The sequence below is a fragment of the Lutjanus erythropterus genome, chromosome 1, assembly GCF_056507025.1.
Source record: "Lutjanus erythropterus isolate fLutEry1 chromosome 1, fLutEry1.hap2, whole genome shotgun sequence".
Classification (NCBI taxonomy): Eukaryota; Metazoa; Chordata; class Actinopteri; order Lutjaniformes; family Lutjanidae; genus Lutjanus; species Lutjanus erythropterus.
Genome location: NC_139317.1, coordinates 14,656,442 through 14,680,105, shown reverse-complemented (window position 1 = coordinate 14,680,105; position 23,664 = coordinate 14,656,442). Strand labels below are relative to the sequence as shown.

At 40.0% G+C, this 23,664-nt stretch overlaps 1 protein-coding gene across 2 annotated transcripts; it reads right to left on the bottom strand.

The window, feature by feature from the left end:
* Window positions 1-259: 259 nt before the first annotated feature.
* On the bottom strand, window positions 260-23,353 carry LOC146332725 (immunoglobulin-like domain-containing receptor 2). 2 transcript variants are annotated; one of them, XM_084714486.1, is made up of 10 exons: window positions 23,200-23,353; window positions 17,240-17,620; window positions 14,422-14,541; window positions 10,008-10,064; window positions 6,429-6,575; window positions 6,164-6,331; window positions 5,034-5,162; window positions 4,297-4,642; window positions 3,052-3,787; window positions 260-1,292 (listed from the first exon to the last, which is right to left on the bottom strand). In XM_084714486.1, exons 1-10 carry the CDS (start codon window positions 23,303-23,305, stop codon window positions 1,257-1,259), a joined length of 2,226 nt encoding a protein of 741 aa, XP_084570612.1. In that variant the 5' UTR covers window positions 23,306-23,353; the 3' UTR covers window positions 260-1,256. The 2 variants fall into 2 exon arrangements, with proteins under 2 accessions (XP_084570612.1, XP_084570619.1); XM_084714493.1 differs by lacking the exon at window positions 10,008-10,064.
* Between the last annotated feature and the right edge of the window lie 311 nt (window positions 23,354-23,664).

Below are 23,664 nucleotides of genomic sequence, written 5' to 3'. Positions count from 1 at the left end.
GAATAGCTGATAACCAATATATGCATTTTTTCCCCCACCGAATTGCAGAGAATGTCAAATCTCTCCTCTGGTGGAATTATCATATTACTCTGCCTACTCTTATTGTGGAGGCCCACTGGCCAATGCAGATATAAAATACAAAGCTTTTCAAAATGCAAACTGGGAAAAAAAAGAAAAAGAAATAAAGAAAAACTTTAAAAATATATGAAAATGACAATCTAATCGATTCCCAGAATACTTTTCTAGCTGATATATAGCAACATGGCTACGTATGGATATGGCTGTGTGTGGATACGGAGTTGGAGCCAGGAGTGGTGGAGCATGATGTGAATGGCTTCACAGAAACAGATTTTATCCAAAATTTCAGGATGTCAAGGGGCTACTTTTAACTACACCTGTCAGTGCTTCCCCAGAATAGTCTTATATTGCAAAAAATCAGACCTGTGTCTAACTTTGGACCACATGTGATTTGTGTTGTTCACACTGTTAAGAAAAAAATAAACAAACAAGTCACATATGACAAACAAAAACTGAACTTGGGACAAATGCACTCACAGTTGGAACATATCTAATCCCTTGACAATCTAAAAATATTGCTTAATGCAGCTTTAGAGTTTAGAGTTACTTTCCTTTTCCATGTTTACATCTACCCTCTCTATAGATACACACCATGATATGGTAATATTGGTTACTTTGAGCTTTAGTTAACATTAAAATCTCCTGTAAAGCCGTCTGAATTAGGTGCTTTAGTCCCTGAATGTGTTACTGAATGACACTGTCAGTGCTACAATCTGCCCTTTATAATAATGCTGTTGTCATATACTTCTTTTCTACAACTGTGCTTGTTTTAATGCAGATATCTCATCAAAAGGAGATGAATGCAGTCATTGTACTGGAAGCGTAAAGCCAGTCTCTCTGCATCGGAGCCTTTTCTAAAGGGACGAGGGGAGACGAACAGTGTCCTGCTGGGAGGGACAGTCCAGGTCATACATCCCGTCCACATTAGTTCAGTGTTAGTTCAGCTGAGATATACATGAGGCAGCCGGTGACAGAAACACAACAGTGATGACTTCATCATTCAGCGACGTCACAGGCAGAAACTCCAGTAACTGTCTCATCAGTAAAAGTGTGTCTGTTGTCTTCATTGAGCTTTCCTTCACGGTCAGTTGTACTTTGCATATATCCACAGTCCACACTCAGTAGAATCATGTCTTTCATTCAGTTCCCGTCTGTTCGAGGTGCTCAGTCTGTGACGATCAGACGATGAGGGAATCCCGGCTGAGAAGAGTGTTCTGATGAGGATAAAAAAAATAAAGGAAATGGTCAAAACAACAGCAGAAAGTTTACACCAAAATATGAACATATATTACTTTCAGTAGAATGAGAAAGTAAAATAATAGTAAACATTAGCCAAACAGGGTTATTATTGTGAAGTAGAACCTGGGTCAAACTGCATTTCAATTATTAGAAAATTTGATTTTTAAGGTGGCTGATCTTTAACATGAAATCTTTGATGCCTAATATCTGTTTGACCCAGGTTTGTTAGGGAGAGGCCAACCAGTTAGGAGTTTGTTATAAAGGGTAGTTGGATACAGAACAGAGGAGTCTACCTAGTTTCCACAGTGGTAGCATCTGAACCTGACCTGTCAAAGGTACAACAACAACACTTACTGTGGGCCTACAAACCATTTTATACTGCAAGTCAAGTTTATTAAGTTTTTATCAAACTTAAAGCTCATGACATATGAAATGAGTTCGACATACTCAAATTTTGAATAATATTAGGGTTGAAAAATATCCTCCAAGTGTGCTACATTCCAATTCACATGACAACTTAACTCTCTAAGCGCAGGGGTCAAGTTTGGGGCCTAAAATTAGGTCATAGTTAGGGTTGTTCTGATACTGATATCAGTTCTGTCAGACAACTCACGTTTTAGAATGTTTAAAGCAGTAGCATAACATAATTAGAGTTTGGCGTCTACGCGCCGACCTCATCACTCATCACAGATTATGTCTACAGAGAGATATTGAGGAGTGATGAGCAAATATCTAGGACCCCCTGTTGGAGCCTGCAGGTGGATGCTGGGGTGGTGGTGGTGATGAATGAGCAGGTAGTGATGCTGATGCAAAGCAGCAATTACCTCGAAAGTTTAAATAGACTGCCGTATTGTAAGGGTGTGGTTGGTATGTACTACAGCGTGTGATGCATGTCACATGTCATTATGTCGCAGCTCATGTTGACTGCCTGACCTAGTTCACAGGTATCACTACATTATTGCCATTACTGCCTAAAATGCTGGATTAAGGTATCAGGGAGTACGTGAGTCTATGCACCAATCTGTTAAAAGCTCCAGAACGGGACTGTGGTACTTCCAAGCAGTGTCCCATACAGTAAATTCTTTTAACCTGAATCAGACCATACAACAATGGTAGCAATCATATCACATCCACAGGCTTAGGATTATACAGCTATTAACAAGAATGACGCAAATCAACGACAGAGACACACGCTTCATTGCTGCGATATGTTAATACATCAGACCGGCACATACAGGTAAAATGCCAGGCTGCACCCGCTTTTGGGGGATAGAAAACAGGAAATCCAATACATGACAATGCAATTGTATGTGTTTTTTAAATTACGATTTTGACAAGTCTGTATGAACTCAGGTCAAATTAAAAAAAAACTTTATTTCAAAAACCTGTCTAATAATTAATCTCTGGCCTGGCCTGGATGGGAGCCTTCACCATACTGAATAAATTAGGCCATCATGCCCCTTCAGTCTTCCCCCTTCCATGTGGGCCCCTGCGACAGTTCTTTACTTTCCTTCAGTGGAAACACCCGAGTAGACTCCCTTAAAAGCAGTGGGATGCAACACTGAGTGTTAAATACTTATAGTTAGCCTAGTGTTAACATTTTTCTAACAAACATTTTCATCAACAACACCAATAACTAGTTTTCAGTGACTAGAAAAGAAGCTCTACTCACTGCTGTTTATCTTTACCAGCATAAAATCCAACCAGAAATCTGTCGTCCTAAATGTAACTCACCACTTTGCGGCCCTTGTCTCTGGGTTCCTCTCTGCGCCCGGGCAGGGAATGGGCAGGAGGTTGTGAGGAGCGAGTGTTTGCTGGGGGCGGCCGTGGAGACGGCCTGTCAGTTCTGCTTCGCTCTGTCTCTGAATAAGAAGGCAGTGACTCTGCCTCAGGTCTGGTGCTAGGTGAGCGGCTGCAGTGCCGACTAGACTCCCCACTGCTCTTTTTTGAGCTGCCCTTCGAAGGCGTGTCTGAATCCTCCTCACCCCGGGCCCCGCTCTTCCCCTGGCTGACCCCTCGCAGCTTAGCCTTCCGCTCCAGCAGACTGCTCAGGAACGTGCCGTCATAGTCCTTCTCTTGAGAAGAAGTTGATGGTGGATTGACTCTGGGAGGAGGAGGGACAGGACGCTCGCTGTCCCATGTGCCCCTCCTCTTTTTAGGCGAATGAATTGGACTTATTACATGTCCATTTTTCTTGTTTCGTCTGGGATGATCTTCATGGTCACTGCTGTCTCCAAGCTCAGTTTCATCATTGTGATAATGCTGAGGTGGACCATCCCGGTAGGAAGGATATCGACTGAACTCCCGAAGCTCCATCTCATAGTCATCCCTTTCTTCTTCCCTCTTCTCTGCCCCTCTGCTGCCTCTCTGCTTGTAGGCAGCAGCGAACTCTTCCAGCTCATCCAGTGAGCCGGTCCGTCCTGCAGTACGGTACGTCTTTCTCTGCAGATGTTCTGAACGAGGGTTCCACCTGCAGAACACAACAAGCCCAGAGATGGCCGACAGTGAGAGGGAAGTGACAAGAAAAACATCTTAAAGAAGGTCAACAAGACTGAGTGTTGTGTATGTTACACATTGTTCTATCTTTTTTTACCTGTGTTTTGTATATTATATTGGTACACTGTTATTTGTAATGTTTCCATGTTTTGTTAACTGACAGTTAATATGGATAAAAAATTTTGCTATTATCCAGATTGTTTGCATCCTGTATTTTTATACTGATGTTCATTAATGTGTGCTATAATATATACAAGTAACATAAAGTAATGTATTTGCATTCATAAGTCACTACATGAGTTACGGGTCACATATACACATGTCCAGATTTCTAATGGTCTCTTTATGCAGGACAAAGACTTCAAGTTAGTTTGTATTATTTGATGCAGGGTTGTGTGAGGCAAGGAAGTGGGAAGGAAGGAAGGGAAAACTATGTTGTCTCAGTACACAGTCAGTCTGCTCTCTCACTGTGAGTAGCTGTACCTGTTCTGGTTTTCCTCCATGCTGTGATCCTGTTGCCGTTGATTTCGGCCGGGCCGACGTGACTGCGAGGAGGATGGTGGGTCATCGCTGTACCGCCTCGGAGGAAGGGGCTCTTCCTGGCAGCGGCGGGCCTCTGAGTCGGTGTCATCACGATATCGTTGGGGTGAAGAGAGATTGTCACGGTACCGCTGTGGCTCTGGGCTGCGGTTGTCACGGTGGCGTTGGGGCTCAGGCTGAGGGTCATGGTCAGGGATGGCAGGCAGAGCCTTCTTCTGGACGTTTCGGTAAGTTTGACGGAAGCCGGTTTCTCCCTCGTGGAGGGAGCTCAGCTCAGAGAGGCTGCAGGCTGGACGGGTCAAAGTGAAGAAAAGGATAAATAAAGAATGATTGAACAAAGAAATAAACAATTATGCAGAACCAAATGTAAGAGAAAAAATATAACAAAGACAATGCAGAAGAGGAAAGTGAGAGTCAAGGTTTGTAAGAGATTACACTATGTGTTGCCGTGAGAACTGTTAAATTCTTTCAGGTAAGTAGGCATGCACACCTGCTACTATGCACATACAGGAAATTCAATACACAGAATGCTTGTGTAGAGAGGCATGCCAAGACAAGCTTGAGAGAGGAAAAAAAAGCCAAAAAAACACTACCAACAGCATGCATTGTCTATTGATTGATCAGCATGCTACAGAAGATCCAGACAGAGTAAATCCACAGGAGCGGTTTACGAAGCTTACACTGGTGGCTGCTGGACCTGGCAGGGTTGAAGTGAGCCAGTTGTTTCTCTACATACTGGAGCACCCTGAGAGAGTCCTGATCCTGCGGTGAGGGCACGCGGTAGGGAACCCCTACAGCATGCATCGGCACTGCAGATACACACTTGACCCATCAGCACGGTGAACTTCTGTTTGTCTTTATGTGTGTTCACTGGGAACTGAGGACCATACTGGTGGTTTTGCTTGTTTTCTATTTCCCATATTTTATTCTTTTACTATTGCCTCCAGCCAAATAGTTAATATGCAGCAACACAAAAACACACACATCACTTTACAACTTTTACACACAATGTAGTTCACTAACTAAACTCAGTAAGTAACTAGGAATTGACAATTAAATCTCTCTTTTGGGAATGCAGTGGAGAGAGTACCAACACAGGAGCTAAGCATTGAACTTCTGTGCTATTAACAAAAGCTATTGAAAAAAAGGTCTACCTAAAAAAATTAATATCAGTTTAAGTGTATGCTATATTTGGAATATTTTCACAGGTTTACTTTGCCATTAGACAGATGAGAAACCACCACTGTATAAGTTAAATGTCACTCTCCAAACCAGCCAAACTCCACTGGCAAAATCAGTAATTTTTTACCTCACAGAACACAGGAGTTGCTTGTCCACTGCTGCCTTGATCTGTTGGTTTGTTTGTGTTTTTGTATGACTTTCATGTCTTGAAAGGACAGTTTAGATTCACCAAAGTCACACAACTACACAAAGCAACAGACAGCAACAGACCACCTGTGTTTTGGAGTTTGGTTGGTTTGGAGAGATTGATATTTGGCTTGTATAATGGCAATTTCTGACTGTAAAGTAAAGTGATAAACTAGATTTTCTTTTAGGTGGACCTTTTTAAGTGAAATAGCTGAAATAGCTTTTGTTGCTCACCCTGGACACAGCAGTTCATTGCTTAGCTTCTGTGCTGGTACTCCTCTCTGCTTCTCCACAGTGGGAGCATCCCACTGACTATGGATAAGAACCTCAAACAACCCCACATCAAATAATGTGAACTATCCCTTTAAGAATAAAAACCGATATGGTGTTTCAGTAATTCTAAAAACACAGTTTCACTCGCTAATAAAGAGTAAGACCTCACCTGCTGTGAGTAGGCTCCCATCTGATGGAGGGACAGAAGACATCTTGTCCACCAGGGAGGGCGGGGCGATGGGGACCATCGTCGGGACACCACTCACAAAGTATGGAGGGTAGGCAGGTGATTGAGGGGTGGAGGTGCCTGTCTTTATACCCTTACCTGCTTCATATACTATAAAAACAATAAACAGTCATTCAGACTTTCCAGAAAAATACATACAACAATATTCTGACGGCTAACTTTTGCGGTTCTGTGTGTTTATACTCACAGTGTCTAGGACAGCAGCATGTGTCGGGGCAGCACCAGCAGCTGACGTAGCAGCAGCAGGAGTGAGGACAACACTGACACCAACAAACCCCAACCAACAGCAGGAATAAAACACTGCCAAGCGCCACTGCCGCCACAAACACCCACTCTGGAAGTACACACAACACATAATCCTGCATATTAATAAGCATCAAGTCATATTGTACATTAGGACATGTACATATGGTTTGGTCAGATCATTGTATACTGTTGTTTGGCTTAAAAATGGCTGTTTTTATTTAGCATTTCCCTCCTATAACATTGTCAGACTCATGCTAGACTAGACAGTTAAAAAAAGGATCAAAATATTTCATTTTTTATTTCACACCTCCCTCTTCCTTGTCAAAACCTGCTGCCTACATCACCAACGATGCAACTTGATGGCTAACTGTTGGTCAGAGATTCAGGTGTGTCGTGCTAGTAGCAGCTAGCCACAAACCGTGTCGAGGAGCTGGCTACAGAGGTCTGGTAAAGCTCACATATTTCCAGCTTCACACGGTAAGATTATTTTTACTTTCACACTTTTAGTCTTCATATTTATCTCAAGCGCACATAACCAGAGGTAATGAATCAAATGTTGGGTACCTCCAGACTTTACACAGCTTTGTTTTTTAAATATGTGCGGTACTGCTCACCAACAACTGTAAATAGTGTACGTTTGATAGAGTTTCCCTTTGAATCTGTGTCTGGATTTTAGCAGTATTTTGCTGCCCTTAAATGGAATTCATGAGCTCCTGTTTACGACACGGGGAGGTTGTATATACAACTCGAGAACTCAGAGCTTTTCAGAAGATTTCCACTCACTAGTTTGGGGCATTCATATCAACTACTCTAATGAACATGGTGATCACAACCCCATTTGCAGGCAGCATTTTTTCCTACTTTACCTGTGTACAGTACTTCCCCTCGCTCATACACCCGTAAAAATATGTTGTGTCTGTACTATATGTAGAAAACAAGCCTCTGTCCCAGTTGCATACTGTATACTGTTTTAACTTCATTTTATGTCACATGTTCACACTGAAAAATAATGAAAGTGTACTTAAAAACATTAAATGCATACTCAAATTGTTAGATTTTTGAGTAACCTGTTGATGAACACAAAGGTCCCATAATATATTATTGAATAGAAATGAAGGAACAACTCACTGTTAGGTAAATGGGCATAAAAGTAGTACCAGTAATAAATGATCAGTGAAGTAGAGATTCACTGATAGATAATTACTTAACTGCTGAAGGGCTGTGAAATTAGTGCTTTATACAGTAACTAGTGAAAGTAAGTAAAAATGTTAATCAGATTTTCCTTATGCTGTGAAACCCTTTAATGTGCTATTTCCAACATTTACCAGCTCTCTAACGCCTCAGTGTTTCACATGGAAGCTGCAGATGCCCAAATATGTCTTTGTATAACAACAGGGAAATCCCTGATTGGCTGACAGTGTGACCAATTTGGCAAATTACTGTAATAACCAGAGGATAACCATGACAATAATAAACATTTCACCCAAGTTAAAACATATTTTTTCCTGAATGCATAGAATAGAATGCAAATACCACATGAAATGGTGTCATTTCTTCTTTAATGTTATGTATTTTCTCTAGAAACAGGAAGTTGAGATGAGGCTCATTGCTGAATGTAAAGTTATAGGACACCATATAGAAGGCTGGATTGTTAAAAATCAACCAAGCTGTTATTAACTTTACTGTTTTCCAAGATGTAAATGTTTTTCTGAGGACGTAACAAATTGGGAAAAATTAATTCTTAACCAGAATATGAGTTACGACAAAAAATAGGACGCTTTTACACACAGTGTTGGAGTGTTAGAGTGCTGAAGTGAGTGATACAGTAAGAACACCAGATAAACTCCCTGTATCTGTCTACAGGGACAAAGCAAAGGAAAAGGAAGGAGGGGGCAGATAAGGAAATCTTTAACAATGTAAAACCCAGAATACACACACACACACACACACACACACACACACACACACACACACACACACACACACACACACACACACACACACACACACACACACAGGAAACCTGATTTTGCTGCAGGAAGGAAAAGGACAGTTTGCGCTACTCTGTAAGATACTGAAGATTTGGCTGTGACTACACATTAATGTAATGTGATTCCATCTGCAACCATTATCACCTCAACACATGCACACACACACACACACACACACACACACACACACACACACACACACACACACACACACACACACACACACACACACACACACCAGGACTGCAACTAACAGAGTACATTTAGACATTTCAGAGAACTGTGGGAGTCGATGTGGACAACAACATGTACTAACACCAGAGATAAGTGTGCACTGACCATTCTGGCTGAGTGAATCATACCATGTTGTTCTGGGAGATACTTTAACACAATTCACTCATTCATCTAGCACTTGCCACAAACTCCCTGGTAATTAAATATGTATTACAGGAATCTGATGTGACATAAACAAACCTCCCTCCTTCTCAATCACTGCGTTTTTACTGGGTCATGTCCAAATCGTGTGGAATGACATGTTAACCACAACCATGAATAACTTTAATGACCTTAATAGCTGTTTTCCAGCACAGCTCATCTTAGTGGGAGTGAGGGCCAGCTCATTATCTGATGAGGGTGGATCAGACCTTTGGGTTAAAAACAGCTCTGAACTCAACTCTGTCAAAGGTTCATTAGAGCTGAATCACAGGACAAGATAATAGGTTAGTTAGCATAGGAACTGTTAAACATGGTGGAAAAAAGTCAACAGAGATCAGTCTTCTAAAAGTCCTCTTCTATGATTGGGTTGCAGCAACAAAGATTTATTTAATCTAAGATTAGTTCTAATCCAAGTTTATCAAAACTGGGTTTAACAAGAGAAAATCCATCAAGTTAATTGATGTATACCAAAATCAAATAGCGTTTAATCAATATATAGATCTAAAATTAAAATCAATACATGAAACATAAATTTGAGTGGTGTCGGGACCTAGTAAGTATAGAAGAGGCAACAAAACCTTCAACTTTTGACTGCTCTGTCTTCTTTACCAAAACATTACACTGATTGCCAACTTGCTAAAAAGTTTTTAAAAATGTTACACTGTTTGCTAGCTAGCTAACAAGTGCCTACTAATTAAGCTCTAATTCCTCCTTTTAGAAAAAAAGTTGGATGAGTTGGAGTTAATATTGGATCGCATTTTAAATTTGAGTTAAAAGTTTTGGTGCAGCAGAGACATTTAGGTTTAGAGTAAAAGCTAAAGTGAGGTTTAAAGAGAGTCTTAAAATTAATCTCTCTTAATTTTAAAATAGTTTTAAAGATTAGTGCAACATAAATTGAAGTTAAACTGTGATGTAAAGTGGTTTGGTGCAATCCAGCCTAAATTTCTTAAATTATGTGCCAAACTCCTTCCCAGTGAATACACTCCTCCACCATCACCATCCATATGGTTCCTACACTCATGGTAAGCAGCAGTAAGTAGTGTTAGTATGCATAGAAGGAACCAGGTGAGGGGGAGTATACATTATGCCCCTACCTGGCATAATCTTCAAATCAAAGTCTGGCAGGAGATCTTCAGGCACACCTGAGAAACCTGGAGAGAGACAGAGCAGAGGTGACAAGAGGAGAGGAGAAGAGAGGAAATGGAGTTGATATAAATCTGAATGGTTGATTCAAAGAAGGTTATTGGTGCAGCAGCATGCATGAAGACAGAAGAAGACAAAAACAGAGACGAAGATCAAATAGATGAAGAGAGTTGGCAGATTAACGGCAGCATGCACCAGAGGACATTCTGGTCTTGTTCCAGAAAATCTTCGTATCAGAACAACTGATAAGCAGATTGATCATCTGATTTCTGATATTACTGTAAAATCTGTACGGTTATCTGTCAGATAAGAAGACAGACTGGAACATGAATCATTCTAATGAAAATAACAAGACAAACAGGCAGGAGCTGTGGTTAAGGTTACATGCAGTGCTGCAAAAATAACAGGTGGGAACATTCCTCATGTCCTGAGCCAGCAAACAGACTGCAGAGAAACAATCTGTTCCTGAATCTATTCTTTTGTTTTTTATTCTCTGTTGTTAGGACAGTGGAGAGAGTTGAAGCTTCTGAATGAGGCCTGCAGCACCATAAGTCCATTACTTCTCTCCAGTTGGACTAATCACCCCACTTATCAACTCAGGAAAAGTTGCTATAGACAGCTGAAGTCACACACCATCTACGTTAGCTAGCCTCTGTAACTAAATGTGTTCTTTCAGGCTTCAGGGTGAAAATAGTGTTTTAGACCAATTCAACCACCACAGCTTCCCTCCATCGTGGACTTTGTGGCTCTTTAGACTATGTCACCTGACACCCTAAAGCCTCGCTGAATCAACTGGCAAATCTAGGGTTATCATCTACACACGTCCATTTCTAGGATGGGAACAGTGACTTCTGGGATTTTCCGCTGGTTGTCTGGCAACCTCACGTTGGCAACATGACTCCAGCACATCTCCCAGCGTGTCAAACTAGTCCTTTAACTACAGCTCCCATGAGCCTTTGACAGCATGGCAAGAGCCAAGACTGAAGGGACATGGTATTGAATGTAAAAAAAAAAAAAACACAAGGTGTTAATTTTGCTGATTTATATTTATCTCTTCTTCATCATTTGTTTTAGAGTGATGGCTGATGTATTGGCTTTATATATATATATATGTGTAGTAAATTTAGTTTTTTTTAAGTTGCGAGGGTCCTGGGGTCTGTGTGGCATACACTTTGTGAGCAGAGTACCTGCAATTTGTTGTAACTGTGCAGACTTGTCCATTGACTTGTCAATGAGACCTCTGCAGGGGCTGATCTATTGTGCATATGTGAAACATGTCATCAAAGCGGACTCCAGAAAGTAGCATAAACAAAACTAAAAGGTGTCTAGGGTGTCTGCAGCTGTCTGTGTATGTGCCCGTTTGGGAGAATGATAGAGACCTTAGATCTGGCAATTCAATGGAGGGCAAGACTGACTTTTATTACTTGTACACACAAATGTGTTTCAGGAAAAGAGAGGAGAAATATCCACACCATAAAAAGCCAAGCCCTTAAAAACCATCACCACCTGTCAATTGTTGTTCCTGGTATGTTGCTAGTGTTGTGTCTTTTTCCCTCATTTTCTCTTTTAATGCAGCTTTAAGGGCCTCTACACAAGGTCAGCAGATGTCTGAATGAAACATTGACGTGACAGATACGGGGCAGTGTGTCACAAGCTGGTACAAAAATGTGCCTGAGTGTGTTTTAAGTTGAAGCTTTGTCAGAAGTGAAGAAGCCAGGAGGCGAATGTGATGTGAGCAGATACTGCTGTTGTATTGGTGATAGTGTGATTATCGCAGAGAGGAGGAGGAGTGACAAGCATGAGGAAGAAGGACTGGAGAAACATCTTGACCTGACTCTGGCTGACAGTACACATACCTCACTTAGCATCTGTCTGGAAGGCTAATGTGTTCTTTTCTGGATTAGAAAACAGAAAGTTTATTGAGAGGCAGCTGAATCACCACATGAATTCAAGCAACTGAAATCTGCATTATGTGCAAGTGTACATTGAAGGCACATCTAATGCTGAATTTATCTGTTTTGTCTTCTGTCTCACTCCTGCTCAAGCCACTGAAGGCAGCACACTTCCTGAGTTCCCACTACCTGCGTACTGTAGTTCTCGTTCATGAGTTTGCCTGCAGGCTGGCGATTCACTAAGATTTACTCTCAAATATTTGGGCTTTTCTTGTTTTCCCCTATATGGCTATCTAGGCAGGGGGTGGTGTTTGCACGCCATGACATATACTCCTCCTATAGAGATGAATTGTGTAGGAGAGGTGAGCCTATATGCTATATGCTACAGTAGAGCTCTACAGAGAAGGGGGCTGAAAACACACACACATTCACACACATGCAGACCCAACCATACAGATAATTTAATTTTTCTGAACCTGTTCAAAAAACAGGTGACGTGGGACTTCACAAGTGTTGTCCCATTTTCATGTGGCATTTGGAGCACTTTCTTCAGAACTGGGTCTAGGGACTTACTTTAATGTCTACTATAATGTAACCCTATCAAGAACTCTTTCTTGCACACAAAACTTCATGATGGTATACTTTAGTAAAAAATGTTCATGAGGCCATTATCTGCGAGATAGTTTCCTTTTTTTTGACATGTACTTCTGTCCAGCACCTAGTGTTGATTGCATTTGGATGTCAGTACTTTTGTAAACTCTTTGAAAAACTGTAAAATGTCCCATGTAGTATGTATCTTGGTCACAACTTAAAAACAATAACAACAAAAAAAACTTACAAATAAATAAGTACAAATATAAAGAAGACATATTAAAATTTCTTTGTTTACGTTAAAAAAAAAAACCTGCTATATCATTATAAAAATGACTCTGCTGCACCAAATATTGATATTAGTAGCAGCCTCAAAAGTCCAGTATTTGTTGCTCTGTTGGATTAATTTGAATGGTTGAAAAATGTTTTTTTGCCAAAGTTGACACGTGCATGAAAGAGTTCATTCTTGTGCTGGGTGCACAAAATACCTAATTATAAACCCCATGCACATTTCATTCTTTTGGTAATGTATTTTATCTTACTAACTATGAAAACAGCAGTTGAATTCAAAAGGGAGATCAGAAAGAGGCAGAATTCTTCTTTCTTTGTACCAGTCCTGAGTCCTCACAGTTCCACATCAGTCGAGTGTCTCACATGGTGTCACCGTCCATCTTTTGTATCACTGTGCTCTGCTGTCCCTCCTCCACAACACTAAATCATCCCTGTCTTCTTCTTCTTCTGAAGCCATTTGCTCAAAAGACAAAAGATCCCCCCCGAGCCATTCGCGGTGGCCCCAGCTGTTGTTATGGAAACACAACAAGTGCCTCACATGCCATATTAGCTACAGCCCGACCAGGAAATACTACATGCTGGCACTGTGGTAGAATTAGGGTCTCTCACGTCGGGTTAAAGACTGCAAAGGGCAACTCATGTCGCCTTATCTCATCCTGTCTTGTCCTGTCATCACCTGCAACATGTTATCATACCAAAGCCATACCCAACATTTAACCCGAGTCAGAATGCACTCAGGTCTCTGCAAACTGTAAAAGATTATCGTCCAGTACTTGGGTGTGTGTATGTGTGTGTCTTTTGTGCACACACATAAGTCTCTGAGTGCCAGCCAAACAAAAGTTCAGCCTCAGAGTGAATTAGAGCACCAAGAGCCACACAGCCTCTCAGCCGTTGCTATGGTAACATTTGTAACTGAACACAGACAAGTACACTGACACTGTAAAGATACAACATGCGGCAGATACTTTTACAACACGGGACACACAGAATCTACACACACACACACAAATATACACAATTGTATATAGACTTTGGTGGCATATTAGTGTGAATGTCAGACACTAAAACAATAAATGTTAAAACTCTTCCCCAGTAACATAAAGTATGAGAATGCTGTTACTATGGTCACAGATTAGGCAAGATTGCCGCCGATTGTTATAAATCAGCTCATTAATGAGCCTGTATTGTGCTGTTGGTGATGAATAGGTCAGCTGAGGAAGACCTTATATAACAGTAGCTTGTAGAAAAATGGTTCAGTTTACAGTACAGGGTGTGTTTCTGTGTGTATAATTAATTACATATACAGGGTTGGTCAGTCAGTATTAAAATAAGACATGAGAGATAAAGTGTGAGGGATGTCTACTAAACAGTTAGTGCAGTGTATAGTCTGTCTAATACTGTAGAAAACAAGGTGATTCCACTAGGTTGATCATGTAAATTTGCAGGTCAAAGTTTGACAAAAATGAATGTTTGATGAGGGTTGCACCAAAACCTGGAACATAGTTGTTGATATTCACAGACAATCCTCTTTTTTCATTTCAAAACTAAAATCCTTTACAACAGGCATGATGGAAAAGTAGTGGCAGCTTACCGAGAACCAGCAGCTCCACAGAGGCTTCATTCTGTCCCTCCAAATCATCAGATATAACCACTTTACAGATGTAAACTCCACTGTCCCCCCACTGGACCTCTCCTATACGCAGGTCTGCCTCTGCAGGAGGAAAAGAAGAGTTTAAAAAAGACAAAATCAAAATCCAATATAATTTTTTGCTTTGTATACAATATATTTACTTTAAGTGCTGAGAAAATGACCAAAAGATTAATTTAAAATGAATATGATTATTAGCTGAAGCTCTAATCATCATGCATCTCCCAAAACATGTATATGGCATTACCCTCTGAAAACTCTTTTTCTGCATTTATGCATAATGTATTCCTTTTAAAGGCTTGCGTGCTACATGGCAATAAGTGTGTGGCAACCAAGTATTACATTCACAGTACAAAATTAACTGTTTTTATTAATGTTGAAATTTTACCAGCCACTAAATAGATTATACCATTGTTTTGTTGGTTGGTGAGTGAAGCAAATGTACCAGACTTACATATTTTACTAGCATTTTGGCTGGTGACTGGTGCTTATTTTGTTCTGGTGTTGTTTTGTTTACACCCATATTAGATTGTTGATGGACATTAATGTGCTGCTATAACAGCCTCCACTCTTCTGGGAAGACTTTCAGCATGATTTTGGAAACTGGCTGCAAGGACTTGCTCCAAGTCACAATGGACAATGGTGACGACATACTTTTGGCCACACAGTGTTTTGATAGCTCATTATAATGCTTAAAGTTACATTCAATTCATCATGTTTTCTAATTACGGAAGCAAAATTCCAACGATATGCCATTACAAACCATTCAAATATAGTTTGGCTTGAGAATCCAACGCACAGTACAATAGTGGACCACTGACTCCATTGTACAGGGGTCAGACATGTAAATACAGCAGACAGGAAAAGGGTTGTATAATCCACTCACTTTTCCTGTTAGCCAAGGAAGGGGGAGGAGAGACAGACACTGCACACTGTGACCAGTTTCTCTTTTAACAAAGTGACACCTCCCATGTGGAACATTTCATTCTAATGCTGTCTGTATTGTTTTAATTTAAAGCTACCTCATTATAAAATGTAGTACATGTCCTGTAGTTTTCTTTTAAACTTTTAAATGACCAGAGTGCAGTTGAGTGTGTTGGCTTGTCTGTGACAGCCATGTGATTAAAAGAACACCCCCTGCCCAGTGCATGCTGGGACTGACTCCAGCCTCCCTGTGACCCTGAATAGGATTACATGGGTATGGATGACTGGGCGTCTCTAAAGGCAACATAGTTACAGCTTTCAGTTTTTACAACATTATTACACTGACCTGTTTGAGGACAGGAGGTGGTGTGGGACAGAAAAAAAGACAAGACAAAGTGAAATAGAAGCCTTACACTGAGAGGAATGAGTGTGTGGATGGTGGGATGAGGAGAGATCTTAGAGAGTGAAAATAAAAGCTCGACATTGAGGTACATCAGAGGGACAGAGTGAGAGGTCAGGATGAATGAGAGGACAGCGTGAAAACCATTTCTTTTGTCTGTGTTCCTGGCTGGTGAAGAGAAGGCTGATTCTTCAGCCAGAGTTAGAGCTCCATAAATCTGAGGCCTGCAAACAAGGCTGCCTCTCTGTCTTCAACAGGCACACACATGCACATGCAACCACAAAAAACACACACACATGCATAGAAGTGTCCCTTAGAGGATCATTAAGTGACATGACGGAAAGACAGTCGGGAAATATAAAACTGAGGACGAGGGAGTGGCATAAGCATGAATTCCTGTGGTTTATCTCTTGTAAATTGGTGCAACGTCTCCCAATAAGCTTGAGATCTTTAAAAAAAAAAAAAATCTGAATAACAAAAAATTATCAGCTGATAATGGGGACTACATGTTATTAGTTATTTATTTATTTATGTACTTTATAGTGCCAAATCACAACATCTTATCTCAGGACACTTTTCTTATAGAGCAGGTCCAGACTGTGCCCTTTATAAACCCAACAGTCATGATATATTATATTTTTTTGCACATGCCTACTCTGTAGTATTCCGGGCAGGTGTACTTATTTAAATGTCAGGTATCTAGTTGAGTTTATTTCTGGATGGATGGATTTGAGGTTTGAGACCTTTCTTCTCTCAAAATCAACCTCTCCTTCTCTAACATCTACCATCGCAGTCTTTTCTTCTCATGCCAAACTGCAGGACAGAAAATAACTGTTGAGTTATGTAACCTGATTGTTCTGAAAGCTCTAAAGATCTTCAGTAATGCCTCCCCTGTCTCTGACCCTCCTCTACATGTGTGCAGAATCTAGTTTGGTCATTTAATCAGAAATCTGTAGGCCAATACTCCAATTTATGGCTTTCATAAGACTTGCCAAACTTGGCAGCAAAACAAAAAGGAACATTAGTTGGGATCAATATGTTACAAAAGAACCACAGAAGCTGTTTTTTCTTTTATGCACCATGTAAGATGGAAGCCCCAAAACCGAGAAAAGCTTTTGCTTGGTTACATAAAGCGTCTCTGGGGGTTTATATTTAAGTTATTTTGTTATTTCTTAAATGCATCATGTCTTGCTGTTTTTCTCAGTTTTGTCTGTTGTGTCTCATGTCTACAGTATTTGGCTGCAACACTTTTCCAGCACAACGTGCCAATTGAAAGCAGGTGAACTGAAATTCCATCTAAAGCTGGTGAGCTAAAGTTCAGCCTATAACTCTAAAACAGTCGGCTTGGCTGCACAGCTGCTGTATGATTTGATAGGAACTTGAGATGGGCATGAACATCAGAGAAACAGAATCAGGTGTGTACTACAGAAGTCTTACTGTTGATGATGGAGATGTCTCTGTTCTTGTAGTACTCTGACAGCGTGACTGAGGAACCAGAGATGGAGGCCACAGTCCGGACCGTCCGGCTGCTGTCAGCGCAGTCAAGGTAGGTTGCTGTGAAGGACGTCTCGTACCCTCCACCTGCTCCTCCGGTTCCCCCCGTCAGTCCACCTCCTCCCAGGCCTCCACTCAGGCTGTCAGGGAAGCTGAATGAATCCCGTGTGCGGTCGCGACAGTATGACTTGTAGACCCACTGCACCACAGGGACCTGGGTGGACACGCTGTTGTACTGACACGGCAGCATGACTGACTGGAACAGCACAGCATACCTCTTTTCCTCTCTCACGAAGACATGAACCCCTGAGCAGGGGAGGACATCTGTGGGAGGATAATTAAGTGTAATCAGTAAAGTGCGAGAGAAGAAAGGGTTAAAAAACAGGTCAAGATAATCATTACATTTCACTCAAAAACCCTCAGGGCCTGACACAATCACATTATTATTATATCAAAGTTTAGAGTCTCATTAAGCATCCTCCAAACTTTGAGTCCTAGTTCCTAGAGACCTACATCAAAGAACAGCTCATTCTGCTGCTTAGACTGTTTCTCAAGACTGTGAAGGCATGGAAGATTATGTTTAGATTGACAGCTCCCTCAGGAGTCCTATCACAGAATCTAAACACTATACCAATGTGGACCACTGTAAATGGGGCAGCAACAAAACTTATTTTAGCTACCTAAAAAATCTAAATCAGTTTAAGTGTATGCTATCTTTAGAATATTTAAAGACTATTTAATTATTTTCAGATAGCCTTTCATTTTGGCTTGCAGAACACAGTCTTTGGTGCTTTAACACATTAGTTCAGACATGAACTTCTGTTCTTGCTTCTGCAAGGTGAAATTACTGTTTTTTGTCAAAGGAGTCTGGATCGATATAACAGCTTCAGCTCCCTGTCTTTGAGTTGCCTCAGACTCAGACAATGATTAAGTGGGACCAGAGAGGTTTTGTTGCATCATTTTCAATAAATGTCTGAGCATAAGCATGCCTAATAAAAATGAACAAAAACTTAAATGACAAATTATAAAATTTGGGTTAAATCTAATTTCTTTTTTATATGCTTTTATGCTGCCCATTATGTACATAACATCCTAATAAAAGTTAAAAGCAGGGTTGGGCCAATGGATGATACCATCATCTACTGTGATGGCTGGCAATTATCACTCACTAAGCCCTCTACCATTATAACATCATGATTTAAAAGTTTGAGGTAGTGTGTCCCCTCAGAGTTGAGCCTAAGCACTGATTTTGACATGTGGGAGAGATAATAAAAAGAAGTTAAACACATCCAAGTTACAGACATGCGGTACAGAGACAAAGACACTTTTAAACCCAGCAACAATATCATCATCCATTGTGATGTTTCACTGTGGACATCATCATATACCCATCCCTATTGTGGATTTCAGTTTTCAGTGGTTTTAACGGCAAACTAAGCAGGTCTTTACTAAAAAAAAAAGCCATTCCATAGACTCAATACAAAAACAATTTCCAAATGATCAACCAAGACCCACCAGATGTGTGTGGCCAAGTGGCAGCCACTTTTGCAGAGATCCCACCCTCCCTCTGAATTTTCTCATTATTTTGCTGTGCTCAGGACACTTTACCAACCCATAATGTTTGTATTTGATATCCAGAGCATGAGACTTTACAATTAACAATCAATCTTTCTGGTGTGTTTACAAACAGCAGCTGACAAATCCTACTGACTCCACCTTTAATACCATTTAAGTATTGTGTGAATCTGTAAATCTGCTTAGAAATCAGAGGAAACAGTTGCTCCTTATAACTCCAGAAATTGCCTGAGAATAATCACATTTTTAAGAGGCTTCAGTTTCAAAGTACACCTGTGATAGTTGTCTGTACATCTATGGGTACACTGCAAACAGGAACAGCTATTCGGCATGGTGGCAGTTTATTGTTTGGGGTGGCACAGTTTCGTTTGTCAGACGGGGGGCCCATAGATTCAGACTTTAAAATCCTTCAGCTTGAACAAACACCACAGATTTGGCAGCCAAAACAGGTAATAACGGGGAGTGTGTAATGAGTGGGTATTTAGGATTACTCCAGCAGACAGCAACACACTGTGATTCAGAAGCTGAGTCAGTATTTAGGGAGACACCTGTTCCTGTTTGCTCACTTTAAAAATATCTGACAAATCACATCCTCCTCTCACTGCACGTCTTATATGAAAACTGAGTGAAATCACCTCCCTTTCCCAAAAGAGATTCACTTAAGCAGAAATATGTCAGGATAAACTAGAAATACTGGGCTTTTTTTCCTTTTAGCTGGAATGTAATGAATCATTGTGCAGTTTGGCAAGATAACAGAACAAAAACAAAGGTGTTTTGAGACAGTTTGATTCGCTTCTGCTCAGTGAAATCTGACTATGAGCTGAGTTGACCTGACGTTGTTTTGGAGCTTCTGAAGCCGCAGGACTCTGGGTCACATGATGACCAGAAGCTCGCGCTCCACAGTTCAACAGCAACATGCACTAAAGAGAAGACCATGTGAAAAAAAACCACACCCCCACACACACTCCCCGAAACATCTGTGTATGCTGCTGTGTGTATGTGTGTGTTTCTTGGGCTCAGCGGTGGGAGGTGTAAGTGAACTGGACCAGTGAACAGGGAGGAGGTGAGGGATAAGAGGGAGCAGCTTCACTTAATCCAGACCAGGCCTGTTGAAAGAGTTTTGTTTTCTTTCTGTTACTAAGAGTGAATCTGACCGAACACCCTCACCTGGTGTTTCCCAAGACTATTTGTTCTTGGTTGCTTTCAGACGTTCACAATGATGTACACACTGACACTTTTCTATTAAATACATCACAGACCTAAGCATAGTTATTAACTAGTACTGAAACAATTAGTCAGTTGATTGATTCAACAGAAAATTAACCAACAGCAATTTTGACCACTGATTGTTTAAGTCATTTATTAAGCAAAAATGTCAAATATTAGCTGGATCTACCTTCTCAGATGTGAGGATGTGTTGCATTTGTCTGTTTTGAATGATTGCAAATTAAAATTGTTGCGTTTTGGCATTTGAGTGAACAAAACAAGTCATTTGAAGACACTGCCTACGGCTCTGGAAAACTGCTTTTTATAGGGTTGAACAACTTGTTTAAATATTAGAATTTTGAAATGGAGATACAATATTTATTAGGAGAGAAATATGGGTCAAAATAGCATTTTAAATTAAGTATTGTCATGTTGCAGCAGGGACCTGGCCTGCACATCATATTCCACAGTCTTAAAGGTATGATGAGCAATTCTGGAGAAAAGAGGAGGAGTCTCATTCCCAGGATGTCAAATTACCAATGCTTTGTATTGGTGGCTCAAGGATAGTTGATTGTTGAGTTTCAACCCTAACCCACAAACACAAAGTTCTGAAGGTGGAAAAATGTCAAAGCACAACTGATAAAACACCAGACAGATTTTAAAGCAAATCACAAAGGCCATGAATCTCCCTTTCAAATTGTTTGCTGATTCAGTATCATAAAGTCAGTTTACATTATGTACATTAAATGTGGTAAATTAAACTGTAAATGTTATGTTTTAGTATTATTTTACTTCTGTGTGTAATTTACAGCATACAAGCTTTGGGTTTCATGCTGTTGAAAAATGCAGAATGTTCTTTAAAACCAAGATTGGCTTCAGATCTGACACAGAAACCTTTAAATAGATAACAACAGAATACTGTTATTTAAGAAAAATCTAAGCACAAAACCACCATGCAAGATTCAACGATGCAATAGTATCCAGAGGCCTTTAAAGTAAGAGATTGGCTGAAGTTGCATGGATTTGGAGAAAAAAGAAGCATTATTTAAATTCAGATGGAGAGGAAACAAGCTGACTACAATGTAAATTCCTCAAAGAGAACATTAGCCTACAACTTCCAAGAACTGGAACAAAAAAAGCCAGGAGGTTGCTCTTCCTGGGATCACAGGCTGTGGGGCGATCAAGGCTTTATTAGTTTTCAGTGGAAGCCACCTCCAGTGGAGAAAATGAAAGGAGAAGAAGGAGGGGGGGGGGGGGGGGGGGGATAGTTACTCTTGTAATATTGGACAGAGACGCCTTGTTGGAATATTTGTGAGATTTAAGTTTAGTATAAATGTTATTATTTTGAGTTGTCTGATTTCATGTGGAGAAATAATTTCACAAATTGTTTCAGATAAAAATAAGTCACTGATTTCTCACCACAATGTCTTTTGCTTATCTGGGAGATAGACATGTCTTTCATGTGTTCACTCATTCAATCAAGTATGCTACTAAAGAAATCGATTATCAACCTCACAACAATGAGCCTGTATGCCACTGTAGTATCTGATGCTGAGATACTGTAGTAGAGCTGCAATAATTAATTGATTGATTGATTTTGATAATAAATAACTCCTTTCAGCCATTTTTCAAGCAAAAAGTTCAAACATTTGCTGGCTCCAGCCTCTTAACTGTAAGGATTTGCTGTTTTTCTTTGTCATTTACGATAGTAAATGAAGAATCTTTGGGTTTTTGACTATTGGTTGCACAAATGAAGCAATCTGAGAGCGTCACTTTGGGCTCTGGGAAACTATGATGAGTATTTTTCACAATTTTTTGTCATTTTACAGACTACACGATTAATTGTGAAAATAATTGGCAGATTAATAAATAATGAAGTAAAGTGTTAGTTGCAGCTGTGTACAGTAGTATGCTGCTGCTCCTCTAACTTCAGTTGTATTTGTATCTTACATTTTCAATATCACATTTTCCACATTACACCTTATTATTGTTATTAAATAACTGCAACTTTATACACTGTATAAGCCCATCACAAATAAAAGGTCCAACTGACTGTCAAAACCAAAAGATATTCAGTTTTAGGGTTGCAACTAATTATTATTTAATTATTTTAACCACTTAACTATTTTATTCCATAAAATGTCAGAAAACGGTGAAAAATGTTTTCCATTGTCCAAGATGAGATTCTCAAATGTCTTGTTTTGTCCACAACCGAAAAGATATTCAGTTTACTGTCATAGAGGACTAAAGATACCAGAAAATATTCGCATTTGAGAAGCTGACTTTGGATATTTTCTACGAAAAAATAATTAATCAACTATAAGAGATAGATGGTGATTAATATAATAGTCATTTAGCAATTGATTAATAGTTGTAGGGCGATCCAGTTTACTGTTATATGATATCAAGAGAACCGGAATGTATTCATATCTGAGAAGTTGGAGCCAGTACATTTTCGCCATTATGGCATAAAAAGTTACTTCAATGATTAATCAGTTATGAGAATAGTTTCAGATTCATAGATATTTCTAGAATATCAGGTGGTGCACATATTTTTCATTTATGCGCACAGGTCCGGGGTAAAATACTGCATATACTGTGGCTTCTCTAACCTGATTGATTTGTTATTTGTGTATATAACTGTTATTGCCACCTCACATGCCTCTAATATGTGTTTCTTAAAAAAAAAAAAAAAGATAAAAAAAAAGGTATTTTGTTTCTAAAAACTGGATGAAGAGGTCAGAAGTTAGACCTGATTCACAACCCCCAAAGCTTCTGGTCGGATCATTCACACATGACTAAATAATAACAGTCGACTACAGCACTGCTAGCATAGCACTCAAACTACTTTTCTGTGTCACATATCGCAGCTTTGGCAGAATAGAAACTACCTTTAAATGCTTGTGAAGAACCACTAACGCTCGACCTATTACATATAATTATTAATATGTGTGAAAAGTTTGAATGCAAATTCTTAAGTCGTCTGTGAAGGCTCAATCATTAACGAACAAGTGCAGGTTAGCTTAACGTTAACGTTACACCAAACTTAAATCTGAGTTAGCGCAAAACAGCCTGTTAAACCACTTTACACAATAGATTCCATCTTTTTTCTTGTCTCTTACCTGTCAGACAAACAATTAAAATCCACCACTTCGGTATGAAAAACATTTTCCAACCCTCGCAGGTGAATTTCTGGCGAACGTCGTCCTCTTTTCTCTTTCGTCTCATCTCTGGACGATGTTTCAAACTCCTGCTCCGGACAGTCTGACTGGCAGATAACGGGACAGGTCCGCGGAGCACCAGCAGCGGGACCACTGTCAAGCGTATCAAAATAAAATTCTCAACTTCCGGCAAGGGTTTTCAAAATTAAAGCTTCGCTGACGCAGACGCTTGTGGAAACCCATTTCCTCTAGTGTGATGTTAACTGAAATAATAAAGTTATGCACAGGATAATGTACAGTGAGCAGATCGTTATTGTGAAATAAATCTCGACACGATGATGATACCTCCACCCCCCACAAACAATAATAATAAAAGAGTGCACACATTTATGTGACACAAAATTTTAATTTTAAAATAATTGGATG

What these genes read in the sequence shown, in the direction of transcription:
- LOC146332725 (XM_084714486.1), bottom strand. Translation starts at nt 23,305, where the DNA reads ATGAGACGAAAGAGAAAAGAGGACGACGTTCGCCAGAAATTCACCTGC. An exon ending in ATGCTGCTGTCCTAGACACT is followed by an intron (nt 6,332 to 6,428) that starts GTGAGTATAAAC and finishes TTGTTTTTATAG; the next exon opens with TATATGAAGCAGGTAAGGGT. An exon ending in GAGACAAGGGCCGCAAAGTG is followed by an intron (nt 1,293 to 3,051) that starts GTGAGTTACATT and finishes TATCCTCATCAG; the next exon opens with AACACTCTTCTCAGCCGGGA.